At 40.3% G+C, this 15,925-nt stretch overlaps 1 protein-coding gene across 1 annotated transcript; it reads right to left on the bottom strand.

Annotated features, from left to right (window-relative positions):
• Positions 1 to 274: 274 nt before the first annotated feature.
• Positions 275 to 2,196, bottom strand: eve1 (even-skipped-like1). The gene is made up of 3 exons (XM_048245762.1): positions 1,983 to 2,196; positions 1,497 to 1,741; positions 275 to 1,214 (listed from the first exon to the last, which is right to left on the bottom strand). Exons 1-3 carry the CDS (start codon positions 1,996 to 1,998, stop codon positions 744 to 746), a joined length of 732 nt encoding a protein of 243 aa, XP_048101719.1. The 5' UTR covers positions 1,999 to 2,196; the 3' UTR covers positions 275 to 743.
• Positions 2,197 to 15,925: the final 13,729 nt, after the last annotated feature.

Here is a 15,925-nt window from a genome sequence, read left to right as displayed (position 1 = left end):
ATTGTAATGAGGGGCTATGTGGTTTATAGTCTGGATGCATTCTAATGACCTCATGTGCACCGTTAAAGTTAACATGATGAATATGACATTCAGCGATGAAGTCAGAAATGTCTACCTTTGTTTTACTTCTGTGTCACTTTAGTCACCTATTAAACATATGAAATATACTATGGGTGTAACTAAGTGAGTCAGTCATAATTTAAAGAAGCAAACAGAATATTTATTTCATAAATATTTATTAATACACATGTTTGGTTTATTTACAACACATTTTCACATTTGAAAATACACATTTGGTGCAGGCATAATAAAATAATCTTTAAGATAGAAAATTTTGCAGAGCAACCAAGGAACTTTCTCAAGTATTTCTATGTAGGCACATGCTACATACCTTCCTAATGTCAGTATTAATGCAGCTAATTTGACCGATTCAGTTTCACTTTGTAAACAAATAAACAACCCTCAGTACAGACAAAACCAGTGTATTGAGAGATATTGCTACCAAATGGTACGTCCCATGGTTGGCTTGATTGTGCTATGTCTGTAGTGTCTATATTCAAATCTTAAATAATTCCTGTAGTATTGATTCTCAGCCTGCAGAGAATGTAGCAAGCACACAAAACAGAAGTGTAACATTGTAGTATAGACATTCCAGATTTGCATGCTCTCCTTCACAAATGACCTCTCTGTCCTAAATGATTGTGCGTTGCAAAAGACAGAGATGCTCACCCTCTGATTATTCATCATCTGGGCATAGGCACCTCTTCCCTATGGTCCATAGTCACCACTGAAGCTTTGGGGCTGCTGGCTGGTGTCAAGCCCAGAGGAGTTACCCCTCGGACCTTGAAGAGTTGGTCTGTTCCCCAGTGCAGACAGTGGGGACAGGGGCAGGCAGTGGGGTGGTGCATTGCGTGGGTGGGGGTATAGAGGGTCGTTGGTGGCAGCCCTCCAAGTCTGGGGTAGGGGGACTGGGAGAGCCGGAGGGGGTCCAGGTGCCTGAGAGGAGGGGCGAAGGGGCTTGGCAGCGGGGAGGCGGTGGGCGCCAGCCCCAAGTGTGGGTAGAGGGGCAGCGGGAGGTGTGGGAGTAGGGAGTAGGGCAGGCCGGCACTGGCCTGGCTCACCATGAGAGCACAGAGGTTGGGGTCCAGAGGGTGAGGCCAGCTCAGACTGTGTCTCTGCCTCTTGTCTTTCATGCGTCGGTTCTGGAACCAAACCTGGATCGGACAACAGAAACCAGACTGAGTTTTAATTCTGCTAATATCTGCTGTCTTTTTCATCTAATTGGTTTATAGGTTTCATGGTGGGCATCTTCAACACATTTGACATTATTATTTGAACAAAACTGATTAATAGTATCGAGCAGATTTTTAAATATTTTACACTGGAGATATATCGTACATTGGTGCCATTTATTTTTAGAACACCAAACAGCCGCTAGTTTTAAAAGCAACAGCTTTCTGTTCCAAGCTTGTTCTGCGCATGCGCAATACACTCACCTTAATGGTTGTCTCCGGAAGGTTGAGAGCTGCCGCCAGCTCGCATCTCCTTGGCCGAGATACGTAGCTCTCCTTGCAGTACTCCTGCTCCAGGCGGGAGAGTTGCTCTCGCGTGAAGGCAGTCCGGTGCCTCCGACTCTGATCTACTCCACTGAAAAGAGCGCTGCGAGGGCTTGTGTCCTCTTCCCCCTGGTCGCTGTCTGGATTGGCGTGTGAAGCAGCCGGTGATTCTCGGCCTTCGGTTACTACAAAAGGCAAGAGGGAAATGATCGTTATAAGAGCTCGATGCAGAAGTTTAATTTTTAACACACAAGTCAGACGTATAACCTCAACATAGCCACAGATCCACGCATTTCCGCGCCATAACAACATGACACCTTGACATAATCGAAAAAGAGATTCCAGTTGCCATGTGGAGTTTGTGTAGGCCTACACATTGCATTCGAAACATATTTAAGGTTGGGGAATGGATATAAAGCTACTCACACGTATTGCTGTGCATAACTTCCCAAATTTGACGTTCGTTGAATGCTGGAAATATTAATCCAAACGACTCAGAATCCCAAATCACCACGCATTCGACTAAAGCTGCCAAGGCCAAAGTTACTCCTTCACCGCACCGCTAACCTCACTCAAAGAAGTTGGTTTATAGAGTGGGTTGTGTTGTTTTGTAGCCACAGATTGAACCCCCTCTCTCTCCTCTCCTGTCTTTTATATCTTCCAGGTCGTCCCATCTTTTCTAATGAGAGACACGGTCTGGTCTATCCGCCACGGCGCCGCCTGGGCGCGTACATGGCGAAGGAGGTGTTAAATTGTCTTTGGTCTCCGAATTGCCTTTGTACTTTTGTTATGGAGAATTAAGATCGACCTCCCTTTGCTCACTGCCACAGAGGCCTCCCTGGTGATCTAGACCAACCCGCATTGTTTTGCGTCGTTTGATGTTTGTATTTTTGGAAGTCAATCATTAGAATCCTAATGTTCGTAAATGGCAGGCCTAGTAGTTGAGGACGTCCATGTCATTCCATCTACAAAAGCGACGATTCCAAGCTTGGTTTGTTTTATGAAACAGTAGCCTCGTCTTAATTTTAGCCTGTTACCACCAACTCAGAATGTAGATATTTGATTGATTTATTTGACGTATAGACCTTTCGTTGTAACCTATTACAATGATAGTCTACAATCATGGTAGGCCTATTTGTTACGTTTTAATGAACCGTCACAAAGAACAGGCATCTTGCCTCAGTCGTTTGAATTATTGAAGTGAAACGTATTGTTATTAGCCAAGTAATTCCTATCCTCACGTTACGGTTCGCTTACCTGTAGCCTTTAGATAAAGAGGCCCCTTTACATATTGACGATAATGTCAACATGATTACATGACTTAGTAACTCTTTGATCACCCAGAGGCTACATCATTGCAGTCATATGAGACTGATACTCGCCCCATTGTCACTGTAACCTGGTAACGTGTTTGCGATACTACATTACAGTAAACCTAAATTAAACAGCAGACTTACATACGATTAGCCTAACTATTCTATGTGAAATGTCAAACGAGTCTGGACACTCTGGATGGACGTTCATTTTACGCCATCCTGCGGGTCAGCCCAGTGTGAAGAAGGCTATATTGGACCCAAGCACATTTTCACATGTATGGAGCACATCTCTCTCCCTCTCTCAGTGTGTGTGTGTGTGTGTGTGTGTGTGTGTGTGTGTGTGTGTGTGTGAGAGAGAGAGAGAGTGTCTGTCTGTGGTTGTACTTAACGAATTTGAGTGCCACAACTTCTTATCTTGCACCCCCTCCCAAATTAACACGTCCACTATGTCTGGTCATTATCAGGAGACATAATGCTTTGGCTGCACAACCACAGACCGTGAAGGAGCGGTCACGCCCGGCTGCTCACCTGAAAATGGGTGTCTGCGCCTCTGAGCAGTGGGGATCATGGTTGGTTATCAACTTAAATTGATTTAACACTGACAATGATCTCATCACACGCATTTAAGATGTTAGGGAACTAACCAATATAGTCAACAGTCGTATTTGATTTGTGTTCACCCTGTCAATTGCATAAGGGATAATCCTGATTCCAATGAGGGCTTTGACAGATCTTCGAAAAAGACGGCCGTAACTGTTGCTATGAGAGCTTGCGGTTTGTGATTTTAGGCTACTAAAATTACGCATCAGCGCGTGTCATTTAGCTGTGATTGTATAGGAAGTGTCAATTGATCATTTAACAAATTGTGAACTAAAGGAGACCAAAGTATGGCTCACGAGAAAGCCAAGGGGCAAAACTGCCGAACCCCTGCGCCGCTTTGTCTCGACCTTCTTTGCCAATAAACGTCGCATCCGAGTGTCCGCCCCTGGATGGAGACAGATCTTGCGCAGTGTCTATAAAACGCGGACAGGTCTGCTCTGCATCCCAGACAAGCCAGCGACTCTAGCTGCCCGGCGCTGGGAATTGAGAGATGGCTTGTTTTCTGATAACATATCTGTTTGCATTGTTATACAGTGGCGGTCCTTGTTGCTTTGATCACAGGTTTCAGTTGGCGACTGGCTCCGAGCAGACTGAAATAAGAGAACGGGTGACAAAAGTGGGGCTAGCGACAATGGTGCAATCGGGTTGCAAACAAAGCAGAAGCCAGAGTATATGCATGTCTTTCAATGAGAGTTCAAAATGGAAAAAAATAACCTATTCTGGAAAAATAAAAAAATTAAATAGGCAAATTAATTCACTGACACGCTTTGATTGCGATCCATAACTTTAAACACTGGTATTACATTTCCTGTTGCTGAAAGTCAAACTTTTGGATCATTTGAAAATAAAGTTTAATACGTTTGTTTTTATGGTTTTAGAAATGCAATTAAATGGCTTTACTCATAGCTCACAAAAACAGATAGCCTACTCAAGAACTTGGTTAAAGATGAAGTGTAGGACTTTCTGTAGATGATGATATGGTGAATTCTATCTTTAAGCAAAGTCGACATTTTGTTTTGGAAGTGTTCCTGAGTCCAGTATATAAAAACGTACCATAAGCATACAAGGCTACAAAAAAGTTACGAAACTGGTTTGCACTGGCCAGGTGAAACCCATTGCCATTTCCCGCATAGATAAACAAAGGTATGTTTTGACATTCATAATTTAGTAACCTTAAAGGGTATCTATTTTGCGATGATGACATGATACATAAATAAACTAAAGTTAAATGTTTCTTATGCTAAAGTCCCCGTTTCATGGAAACTTTGGAAAGGTTCCTTGCGCTATATTTAGATCTCAGTGCAATTGAATTTCATACTTGTTATTGTCATACTTGTCATAGGCCTAATTGTTAAATCTGACGTTGAGTTGATATCGGCCTACTGTCTTGACAAGGGGGCAGCTGTGCCCTGACATGATGGCAACGGATGACACTGCTGGCGCACGCAACCTAGGCTACGCCTTCTCTTACCTGAGGAAATGTGACGTCACCCCCCCCACCCCCCAGCGAACTTGTCAAGCCGACAAAAAAGGTGTTAGTGGCTTATTAAGGAGTCAATAATGCATTGACATCATTGTATGTTAAACCAGGTTAGAAATGAATTGCTTAGCAAGTGATTACAGAATGGGGATAAGAAATGCAACGAAGGCAAACATCTAATGAAGGTCCATTTCCTATTTTAGAAATATTACAAGGATGACTGAAAACTGTATTTAAATGAAAATTAGAAAATAAAAATAAATTGGCAAAAGTTTATCTCATCCACGTTTTTGACGTCAATAATTTCGTGAATGAAACCGAGATGTGGAACATGCCTCGTTCTTTAGACTATTTTATTAATGAACAACAATATTTCGTTCATGTGTGGTATCAGTATGCCGGTTAAATTCCTTTTTGCGAATTGCACGTAAGAATGGAATGTTATGTTCAAGTTGCGCATATTTAGGAGATTAAATGGTTTAACTTAATTTTGTTTCATTGCATGCATGGGTTTTGCATAAATTCATTTGATATAGACCTATTAGATCTGTAAGCACCATCTATCTGTGATGTGAAATAATACGAAGAGCTTAAAATAAAATATTAGAATGTGAATTCTTGTTTGACACTGATGTGTTTAGTGGTTTGTTTTGGTTGTTAAAATATTACAGATTAATTTAAACAAATCCGTTATTAATTCCAATTACCACCATTCCAAGTAACGCATCTTTTGTTAAGGAGCAAAGTCAGGATAACAGGTATGCAGTAACTGCAGGATGGCGCATGCGTGGTGACGCACCTTTGAGTGTTCACGAACTGTTGTATCTGTGCTGGATAAAATGGCATGGCAACGTGTTGTTACAGAATAATTGGAGGTTCTCGTGCCACCGAGAGAGAAGGCGGCTGCATTTCTCCGATCTGTTGAGAGTCGGGAGAGTGGCAAGAGATTCTTGATCTGAGGCCAATCCTTCTCCCTTGACTGCAACTGTAGTTTGTTAATTTAACAGCGCCTGGCAAACATCCATACCCCTTGCTGTCTGAGCTCGACCAGATGTGTTTGCGTATGAGTGTGTGTGTGTGCGCGCGCGCATGTTAGTTTCTAGATATAGTGGCATGGTTCTTCCACATACAGGACACAAGGCCCAACGTGACATATTGGAATGGCTGACATCACCTGTTTTCCTTTCCTGTTACATTTGGCTCACCATTGCAACCGTCACCTAGTTTAAGTCAATTAGAGGTGCAATGAAATGCCCAAGGTTATGCGCATGAAATAGGGTAGTCGTGGAAGCTGACATAGAAAATAAGGAAAGCTCATTTTATCACCACGACGCAAACTCATCTTAGTACATTTTCCTCAGACAGCCCTTTTAATGCCAATGCAAAACTACAGAATTACCAAATGCTCATCAAGCATGCAAACAAGCAAGTCTCGGCCTGTTATATTTCAATTCAAACCATGGCAACGGAACCGTACGGAAACAATATTTGCCTATTTCAACTTCATACAAAAAACCTGGCTTGTACAAAATCACGACAAATTCACATCTGCATCTGACATGCTATTCAGAATCTTCTCATCTGAGTATTTACTCACTTGTACATATTTGGGAGATTTAAATAACTGTCCTTGAACTCTCCTTCCTTTTAAATTGTCAGGGCTCTGACTTAAATTGGCATTATATGCACACAACCTGACCTAACCATGTATTGATATTCATACATGTTTCCATCTGTCTTCTTCCATCTGCGCTATTGTTTTTGATCAGACACTTAACTTTTTGAAGTAGGCAACATCCTCATTTATGAAATAGAACATATTTCTCTGAAGCATCGCCATATTATTATGATTCAATTATATGAATCTGCAATTCTGTGTCACGAATGAAGTGTCAGAAAGTCAGATAATCATCTATCAGAAAACGTTCGTTTTGGCGCATGCTCATACATTTAAAATTGCACCCAAATCGATAATATGTTAGGTTACCAACATTTCCTTGTATGTAGCAGAAATAGTTCCTGACAAAGACAATTAAGCCAAAGACACTGGGCTCCTTGCATTTACCTATACTGGTGTTATGTTGGCTGTGGGAAACTTTGCGGTGGTATTGTCGGGAAAACATTTAGAAATATGAAGTTTCAGCACTCTTTTAATGATAACTGATTCGAGTACGTTCCAAATGCATAGAATGAACACCAGGTAAGTGGTGCGCCACGCCTTAATGGGGCGATTAGATTACAGGTAATGGTTTTGCTACCTGCCCAGACTCACTATGCTGTGTCCATAAAGTTTGGTTTATGGAACAAAGGCACGTTTTCCCCTCCAAACCAAAAGTTATGGAAAGCTCTAATACAAGCTGGCATTATAAAAACAAGATGAAGGTATATCTGGTATTTACTGAGAGGCACTCCAGAAACGTATCCAAGGCTTTCGCTGAATCTATGGGATATTTTGAGTCACAAACACGTTGTTTATAAGGTGGACTGCAATCTATGCCTTAGTCCTATAACAATACTGAGCATACTGGGCCTTGCTGTATGGGGGTAATTCGTTCTTTAAATTCAAAATTCTATTTTAAATTGTTTGTTTTTCCCACGAAGATAGCTTTTTTTGCTTTTAGCTGTGCATCTTTGCGCAAAAGGACAAGCCGCGCCTTTACGCAAATTGATGCTGAGCTCAACCTCGCAACGACATTATTATTTTGCCTTAAAGCAAGAACGAAGCAGAGAATTATGTTAATTAACAATTAAGAGACCAGGTTCACCAAAATGCAAATCGGATTGAATTATATTGCCAGGACGTTAGGTGTCTTGCTCATAGAATTACCCTTTTACAAATTAGAGATCTCATTAATCGTCTACACTATGAATGACCAATTATCGTTCACCTTTAATTGTAATTAACAGAGTATGATTCTATCAGAGGACGCCTGTAATATCCTGTCAGCAGAATGACAGACTTGTTCACTCCTGCGTCCCTGATATTGTGCCTCTGCTCCGATGACCTTTGTAAGAAGCTTAGATACGTTATATCTTATAGGCTTAGATGCATATCATATCCGTACACATTTCAAAAGCGCAATCACAACTCGAACCAAAATTAAGGTTTCAATACCGAACCGTGCTTTATGTATAGGAGGAACAAGTTGTGCAAAACAGCTTGCTCCTTTCTCACGTACTACTAAATTATGTAATCAGTACTGGCACAAATGATTACAAATGGTCGGTTATAAATGATGGATCGCATTATAGATACGTTTTCATATGTGAATCATCGTTATCATCTCAACTGCCCACTGTTGTGATATAAGAAATAAAGGCGCTGCTTAGATGGCACGAAGTCAGTATACTGCATACGTGGCCCTGGCATCTCAGTATTAACGATTAGGCTATACTTTACAGGGAAACACATATGGTCACACAGACACACCCTTTGAATACCCATACGTTTATGACTGAATCATGCGTCGTTCTGACTATTTTCTTTTTCAAAAACCAGTAAAGTTTCAAAAAATAAATCTGTTTAGTTCACCAATTTTGGTATTTCAGTTGCACTAGTAAATGTGTTGACATTTAATTGATATGTCCACTCTAATTAATAACCACCACAAATGGCCTACCACGCGATTGTCTGCGGCATGCTTTTCCGTACCATGTTTGTTGTTCTTTCAGCCACAGCATTCTCATCCGTTGGTTGTAGTCTGATCTCGTTCGTCGTGCTTTATTTTATAAATGAATAGGTCTTTAAGGCAATTTGTTTTTGTTTTTTCTTTTCTTTATAGTTCTCGTAGACTTTATTGATCTTCAGTCCACACAAAACGTTCAGTGTACAAATGTATTCCAAATCCTTATTAAGTAGTCCAAAGTGAGCTTTCCGTGTTTGTGAGCACAACTGGAACCTTCTTGGCTATATGTAGAAATAGGTCTGGTTTTGCTCATTGCAAGTTGGCTGTCTAACATAATTACAGATCTCATAATCCTCTGAATGTGCCTGTGGGATAAATAATATTCTGTACATTAGTACACATATTCTTTGTCACCTCATCTTTACATTTTTTATGTTTTAAAACCAGATAAAGAATGCATTTGCATGTGATTTGGAATATTCCGGTGAACACTGTGCTGTGCATTGAAGAGCTGACAATTAATCTTATCTGAAGGATACAGACTGATGGTGCTCTAATTGAGCCTATTTGCATCCTCTGTTTTTAGTGCTCTTGCATAAAGCTTGTGATGACTTCCTTCCTGCCAAATGAATGAACCTCATTCAATACTGTATAGTACAAATGCAATTTGTGTGTAATTAGCGCGACTTCTTGATTGACACTGTTTGATTGACATAAAGATGTTTAGTTTATTTTAAATTATTATTTCAGGGCTTCAGGGCCAGATGGAACTTAATTGTGTCCGTGTGCCCTCCTTCAAAGAAGCATTCCAGTATCCTGACAGACCAAGGAGGGAATGACGCACTTACAAGGGAAAGAGCAAAGATGGAGCATGTCCAAGTATGTGCCACTGCCACACTAACCCACATGATTGATTAAATACTTATTAGCTTTGTCTAACCTATTGCTTTGTCTTAACATTGCTATTGCTCTCACTATGACCTTACTCACTGACCTCACACTATGACCTTCGGAATGTACAACCCAAATTCATAATTCCTCCAAGATATTTTGTATTGAGATGTATTCAGATGTAGATTCCTTTTCACCAGTGGTGGGGTGTACCTCCTCTACCAACTAGTAACATTTTTGAACATAAATGTATTATTAGGTGGGCATTGAGCCATAGGGCATGGTCAGCGATCAGTAGACTATTAAGTGTATCTCGGGCACATAGATAGATAAGAATTTGACATCCACATGTCTGCAAAATTGACATGTGTCTAGCATTGCAAACAAACAGATAGGTCAGATATGGTGATAGTGACTGTTCTCTCTGACAGTATCTCAGTAGAATAGATTTAGACTGAACCTTGCTTGTGTCTAACACAGATTGGTTGCATCCATACTGGAATCAGATCTGATCTTCTCAGGACTCTGCTGCTATATGGGGCAAAGGTAACAATGGACAATCAAGGGCAAGTAACAGATAGGGGGCAGCACCCCTGCACTACTGTGACTGACAAGACTGACAAATAACAAGTCGTTTTGAGAAGACGGAACTTGAGAAATGGAAGTAGCCACTTGTAGATGACAAACTTGATTTGGATGTCTTGTTTAGTCTAATGGAGGATGCCATTGGGTATGATGTAAAATACAACTATAATTAGAGTTTTTAGTCTATTATTTTGAGCAGAATACAATGGTTGAAGGCACGCAGGCCATCACCCTGCTGAGCCCTGTGAACAGACAGCATGCAAACACCCAGGCTGTGCTTCTATTTTGGACATGTCACTGTGACAACAAAAGCTCTTTGGAATACAGAAGCACCATTAAAACACAGACAGATTAAATGGCTTTTGACAACCTTGTCTTCAGATATAGCTGTAACCAGTCACAGAGATATATTCACTTGGGGTAACACATTTTGGAAATGGACAAAAACAGTTTAGTTGCCCCTCATGTCAGACAAGGATATATCTGGGAAAGGAAGGTTTGGTGATGTGGATAATATCTGAGACAAAATGGCACAGTGAGATCCACAGTGAACTTTTTTAAACAACATAGACACATATGTCTCTGGGGCCTATCCACTGGCACTGTAGGATACCCAGATGTTGATTATAGCCTGTGAGAGACTACCAAATTCCCTCTTGGACAGTACAGTGGCAGATGGATTTATTCATGTTCGTATCTGTTTCCCAGCGCGAAAGTCGTTTGCTTGGAATGAACATGTTAAATCAGTATGTTCGCGAAAGGGAATGGCCGCGGAAAAGGTCTCTCCTCTCTGCTGTTTCAGCGACATCAGAAGCAAACTTCTTTACCTTGACACGGAGTTAATGACGGTGCATTTGGAAACTGTTAGAGGCATTTATGCAACCGCGTAATAGCTGCTCTCCTTCACTACACAATTTTAACACGCTGGCGGACAAAAGGGAAATTTAGTATAAATAGCCCTGTTCAATTTCTTCTGTTTCACAAGTCGTGATTAACAGTGCTAGGCATTTCTAGTTATGTTTATTCTTCCTCTTAAACAGCTCGATGAATTGCAACGACGTCAATTAAGCGTACAGTTATTGTACTTGATGCCAGTAATATTATGTTATACAACGGGTATGGGCTTGGTTACACGAATATTTTGTATAGTCTATAATTTAAGTTGAGGCGACAGTAACAGCACTGACCGAAGGCGCACATGCACACACAGACTAGCCTACCCTGGCACAAATAATCACAGGTTCAAGGTCAAGGTCATCGCTACCACACTGCCTTCTTTGCTTTTTCACGTCCTTATTCAGCCTATTTATTGATGTATGTTTTGCTTTTTAACCCACCCCACCTTTTCGACCCAAAAATACTTGAGGGGTTATCCCATATGTATCAGTTCTGAAGATTTCTACAAATGATATGGCTGTGACAACTAAAAAAAACGCAACGGCAAAACAACAATATTATTTCCATTGCATCGGCCAAATGTTGTTCAACACATTGAATAGTTAATGAATTTTGATAACTAGATTTGGACTTCAGCTCCTGTTGTTCAATTTAATGTTGCAATTTAAAGACTTCATCTGGGATGAAACTTTATTGACATTATTTAGACATTTGTGTGAGACTATCACCTGACACTTTGGCATGATTAGAGCAAAAATTTAATCAGTTGCTTAACACTTGGACAATCAACTAGTGCATACTTATAAATGAGCTGAAAGAGATGGATTTAATTCCTTGTAAGAATTTTATATAGACATTAATTATCTACTACCATACCACATCTGATTGCTTTGGCATAAGTAACCGCTGACTTAGATATTTCGACAATCAAAATAAAACTTTACGCTGCTTGTATTTGACTGAACAGAGCATGGCATTAATTCATGTATTGTACAGCGCCCTTTCGAAAAAACGCTGATCAGCAAAAAAAGTTATAAAAAATTACAACACCAAGGCTACACGTTCATAGCCTGACTCTGTGCAGTTTAACTACTTAAAAAGACATAGAAATCAACCAACTTCCTATTGGAATCGGACAGAATATTGGATTAAGCCAACACGTAAATATTCATATGTTGACACGTCAACACAAAACTTTTTTATTCATTGGTGCAATGCAATGGGTAAAGTGAAGAGACCAAAGTTATGAAACTGTCTATCTATAACTGACTATTCATTCATTTGACGTTTGATTCATCTGACTGTTGGTTCAAAAAGTGTTATTATTACGCACACGGCAGCTGTTGTAGGCTACAAATGCCACAGTGGCTGAATGCATTTTGGATGTCATATTATGGCAAAGTCCCAATACAGCATAAAGCTACCCTCATGAAGTAAATAGAAAACTGGTAATTCTTCGCGGAGTCCTGCATAGCCTACTAAAGTGATGCACTGGCTTTTAGATGCTAATCTTATCTGAAGTAGGCTAGTCTTTATCTGTATTAGTCTGAATGTACACACTGTGTGAACAGAGTTTCGGAATTTATTGTGATGCATGCACGACATTTAGATAATACTAAACTAAATTGATAAATGGAGGAAACAATGTTGTGACTCATAATAAGCGGATTAAATTGAAGCTAACATACTGTCCTGTAATGGAGAAATTTTCCAATAATAATAATAATAAAAACATGAAAAATAATTGGTAGACTGTGTGGTCAAGTAATGATTTCTCCGAGTTGCCTACTAAACATTGAGGTCCGTCCCAACTGACCAGGCGTAATGCAGTGTACTTATTTATTCATATGTAAAGATTCTAAAATGTTTCAGAATATATCAGTGATAGTTGATCACAAACGTTTATCAAATGTATGTGTCATGCCTGCACGCTTATTCACACACATGATGCCCAAATGTTGTCTGTCTGAGTTATGTTTCATTCTAATAGCCTGTTTCTACCCAAACGGCTGCATCCAAAGCACTGTATACGGTGTTAAGATCTTTACTTATAGAACTGTAGTCGGTGGGAAAAGGCCGTCAAATGTGTCGAAAATGTCAAACTAATCAAACCTGTCTAAATCGGAAATCTAGCGTCTGGCTTTCAATGAAAACAAGTTTTTATCAAGTCAGAAAACGGCATACTTGACATCAAACCACGCCACAATTTCTCAGCAACCATGTCTAGCTAAACAAAGGCTAGCATGTTATAATCTGAACATGCACAATAGTCATTAGACGTATAGTCTCTGGTTGGCTACCCCCGAAAGAAAAACAAAAAACGAGTTACCGAATTCCCAAAACTATGATGCCCTTTCCTGAAAACTTACCCTGTGCGCATTCTGTGTCTTTGAAGAGATTATTTTTCTTTTATTCTCGAGTGGAGTGTGAAGCGTGTGGTGCGCCCTGCTTCCACTATTGCCTTGCAAATGGGCAGGAAGTTTGACAATAATACTATTATGGCATTTCCTGGGTACAGTAGCTGGTGCACGCCAGTGCAACATGTGCCACGAGGCTACCGCACAACAGCGTCACAAAGCCATGGCGCGTGGCATGCGTCTAGACTTGAGTTCTTGCTCCCAGCTGAAACGGTAGATGGAGTACAGGGTGCGTTGCGTTTTCATCCAACATGTTATACTTATACATATGTGTACACAAGCACACACAAGTGCAACACACAGTGTTGTACATACATTGTGCTTGCGAAACGTGTGTTATGATAGCTTCACACATACTCGGTCTGATACATGGACGTTTATTTGTTTTTCATGGTATCCTCTGAAAATGAGCGTACATTGTTTGTTTGTGATGACACTGCCGGTGTCAAGGCCTTGAACTTGAGAGTGCGTTTGCACAGGGAGGAGCCCCGCCGCGGGCCTCTTGAGCCGAGCCTTCTGGGAGGGCCAGACTCTCCGCTTTAAACTTGGCCTTGACCTTCAGGGCTCCGTCTGACCTGTGTGTAAAGACTGTCTGGGGTGGGGTGGGATGGTGTGCTGTTCATTGCTCCCTCTCTCTTTTTCTCCTCTTTGTGTGTGTGTGTGTGTGTGTGTGTGTGTGTGTGTGAGAGAGAGATTGAGTGCATGCGCGTGCAAGAGAGAGGGAGGAGAGGAGGCATGTCGCCTATTTGGGGGTGGGGGTGTCCTGTTCTTCCCGTAAACATATTCCATGTGCAAATCCCGCACTAATGAGCGGATTCTGTCTGTTCTAACTTACAGCTGTAAATATGCCCAAGTCATAAATGTATCTTATCATGCGTGGGTTAAGGGCTCAATGTGTTGTATTTGAGAGACGGCGTAGTAGCAGTTGGATGTACTGATTACCCACAATTAATCTTGGCCATGATGACCCACAATGCATTTGAAGACCAAAATTATTCGTACCCTCAGTTTGTGTAGTTGCTGACATTTGAATGCGCGTTCTCATTGAAAGGCGCACATATAATTTTGCATAGTAGCCTATATTAATTAAGGAATACAGTGAGCATATTATTAAATAATAATTGAACCTTTTATGTCACAAGGCATCTCTGGCGATATTGTCGCGAAACATTTAGGGTGATCTGTAAGTGTTTGTTAAGGGTATTTTATATTTTATGTATTTTATTTCAGTCTTGCAGCACAACCTGAATAACTTGCTTTCCTATATGGTATGGGTGACATTAATTTTTGACATTGTACGATTTAGCTCTGAATAGCTCTGAAATCCTGTCCTGGAATAACCTCGTATTATGTCTTAGCCTACTCTCTGGATTTGTTTCTTACTCACGGCTTTTGTGATTTTGTCAAATGACCTTTTTACCGTGCAGTAGTTTAGGGGGCTACTAACAATAGTGTGATGAAAGAAAAAAAAGAATGATACAAGAAAATAAGCATTTTCCAAACAGGCATTTGGCGTCTTTGCATGCAGCTGAATTCTGATGTTTAAACAAATGGGCTGAAGTCACAAACTTGTTTATGTTTAGTCCAATGTCAAAGGACACTCATTTAATATCTGCGCTTGCTGCCCTGTAGTATAACTTCCAAAATTCTTTGCAGAAATATATGAAATGCCGAGTTATGATTGCAGTTTTTATGAAGGTGATAAATCTTATTTATGCATTTGGCACGGGTGATTATTAGCCATTAAAAGTGTCCGAAACCATTGAAAAATATTCAAAAATGTACAAATCGTATCAAACACAACATCAAAAAGATAAAAGGATCAACAAAATCTGTTGATTGTGTGGTAAAACGGATATTTTTAAGTAAAAGACGTCTCCCCTCGAATTATGGGAGAGGTATCACAGTTTATTTGGTTTAAATAATCCTCTTACTGCATATTAAGGTAAATAAATAGTTCCATTAAACAGACCACTCAGAAATGATTCAATATTTTTCTTTTATCTTTTTACTGTGCAGTTGAGAGTTCGCCAAGCACTTTCCCGTACTCTAGTCAGTCATAAATGGACCAAACTCTCAACAACCACAGACCTCAGAACTATTTAGAGCTCCTGATTAAATTGTCCAAACAATATAATGCTTGAATTCATGTCAAAACTTTTTTGGATTCTGTATTGCATTTATGACCACACTCACTACCATTTGCGTTAATATTCAACTACAGTGCTCATCATCAACAACAGAAAAAAACTTGTGTGTTTACTCGGTGGTATGACTCATTTATGTCCATGTCTAGTCTGCGTATAATGACGCGTGACATTGAGCATTCTTAGTCAAGGTGCGGTGGTTTCGCTTAATGATTTCTAAGGCAAATCATCTTAAAACCTAGTGTTATTATGTCAATGTATCAAATGTGTCTCCGTAAATAGCATAACGCCAAACTGAATGGAAGCTCGCAACTATTTGCAGCTTTCCACCTTAAGCTCGTTTCTGTCTGCCCCTGCAAAAATAATTTCTTTGACTGACTCCACCGTCAAGGTTTTTGTGCTGTGTATCA

This window comes from Alosa alosa, chromosome 6 (assembly GCF_017589495.1).
Source record: "Alosa alosa isolate M-15738 ecotype Scorff River chromosome 6, AALO_Geno_1.1, whole genome shotgun sequence".
Lineage (NCBI taxonomy): Eukaryota > Metazoa > Chordata > Actinopteri > Clupeiformes > Clupeidae > Alosa > Alosa alosa.
This window is presented reverse-complemented; position numbering and strand designations above follow the sequence as displayed.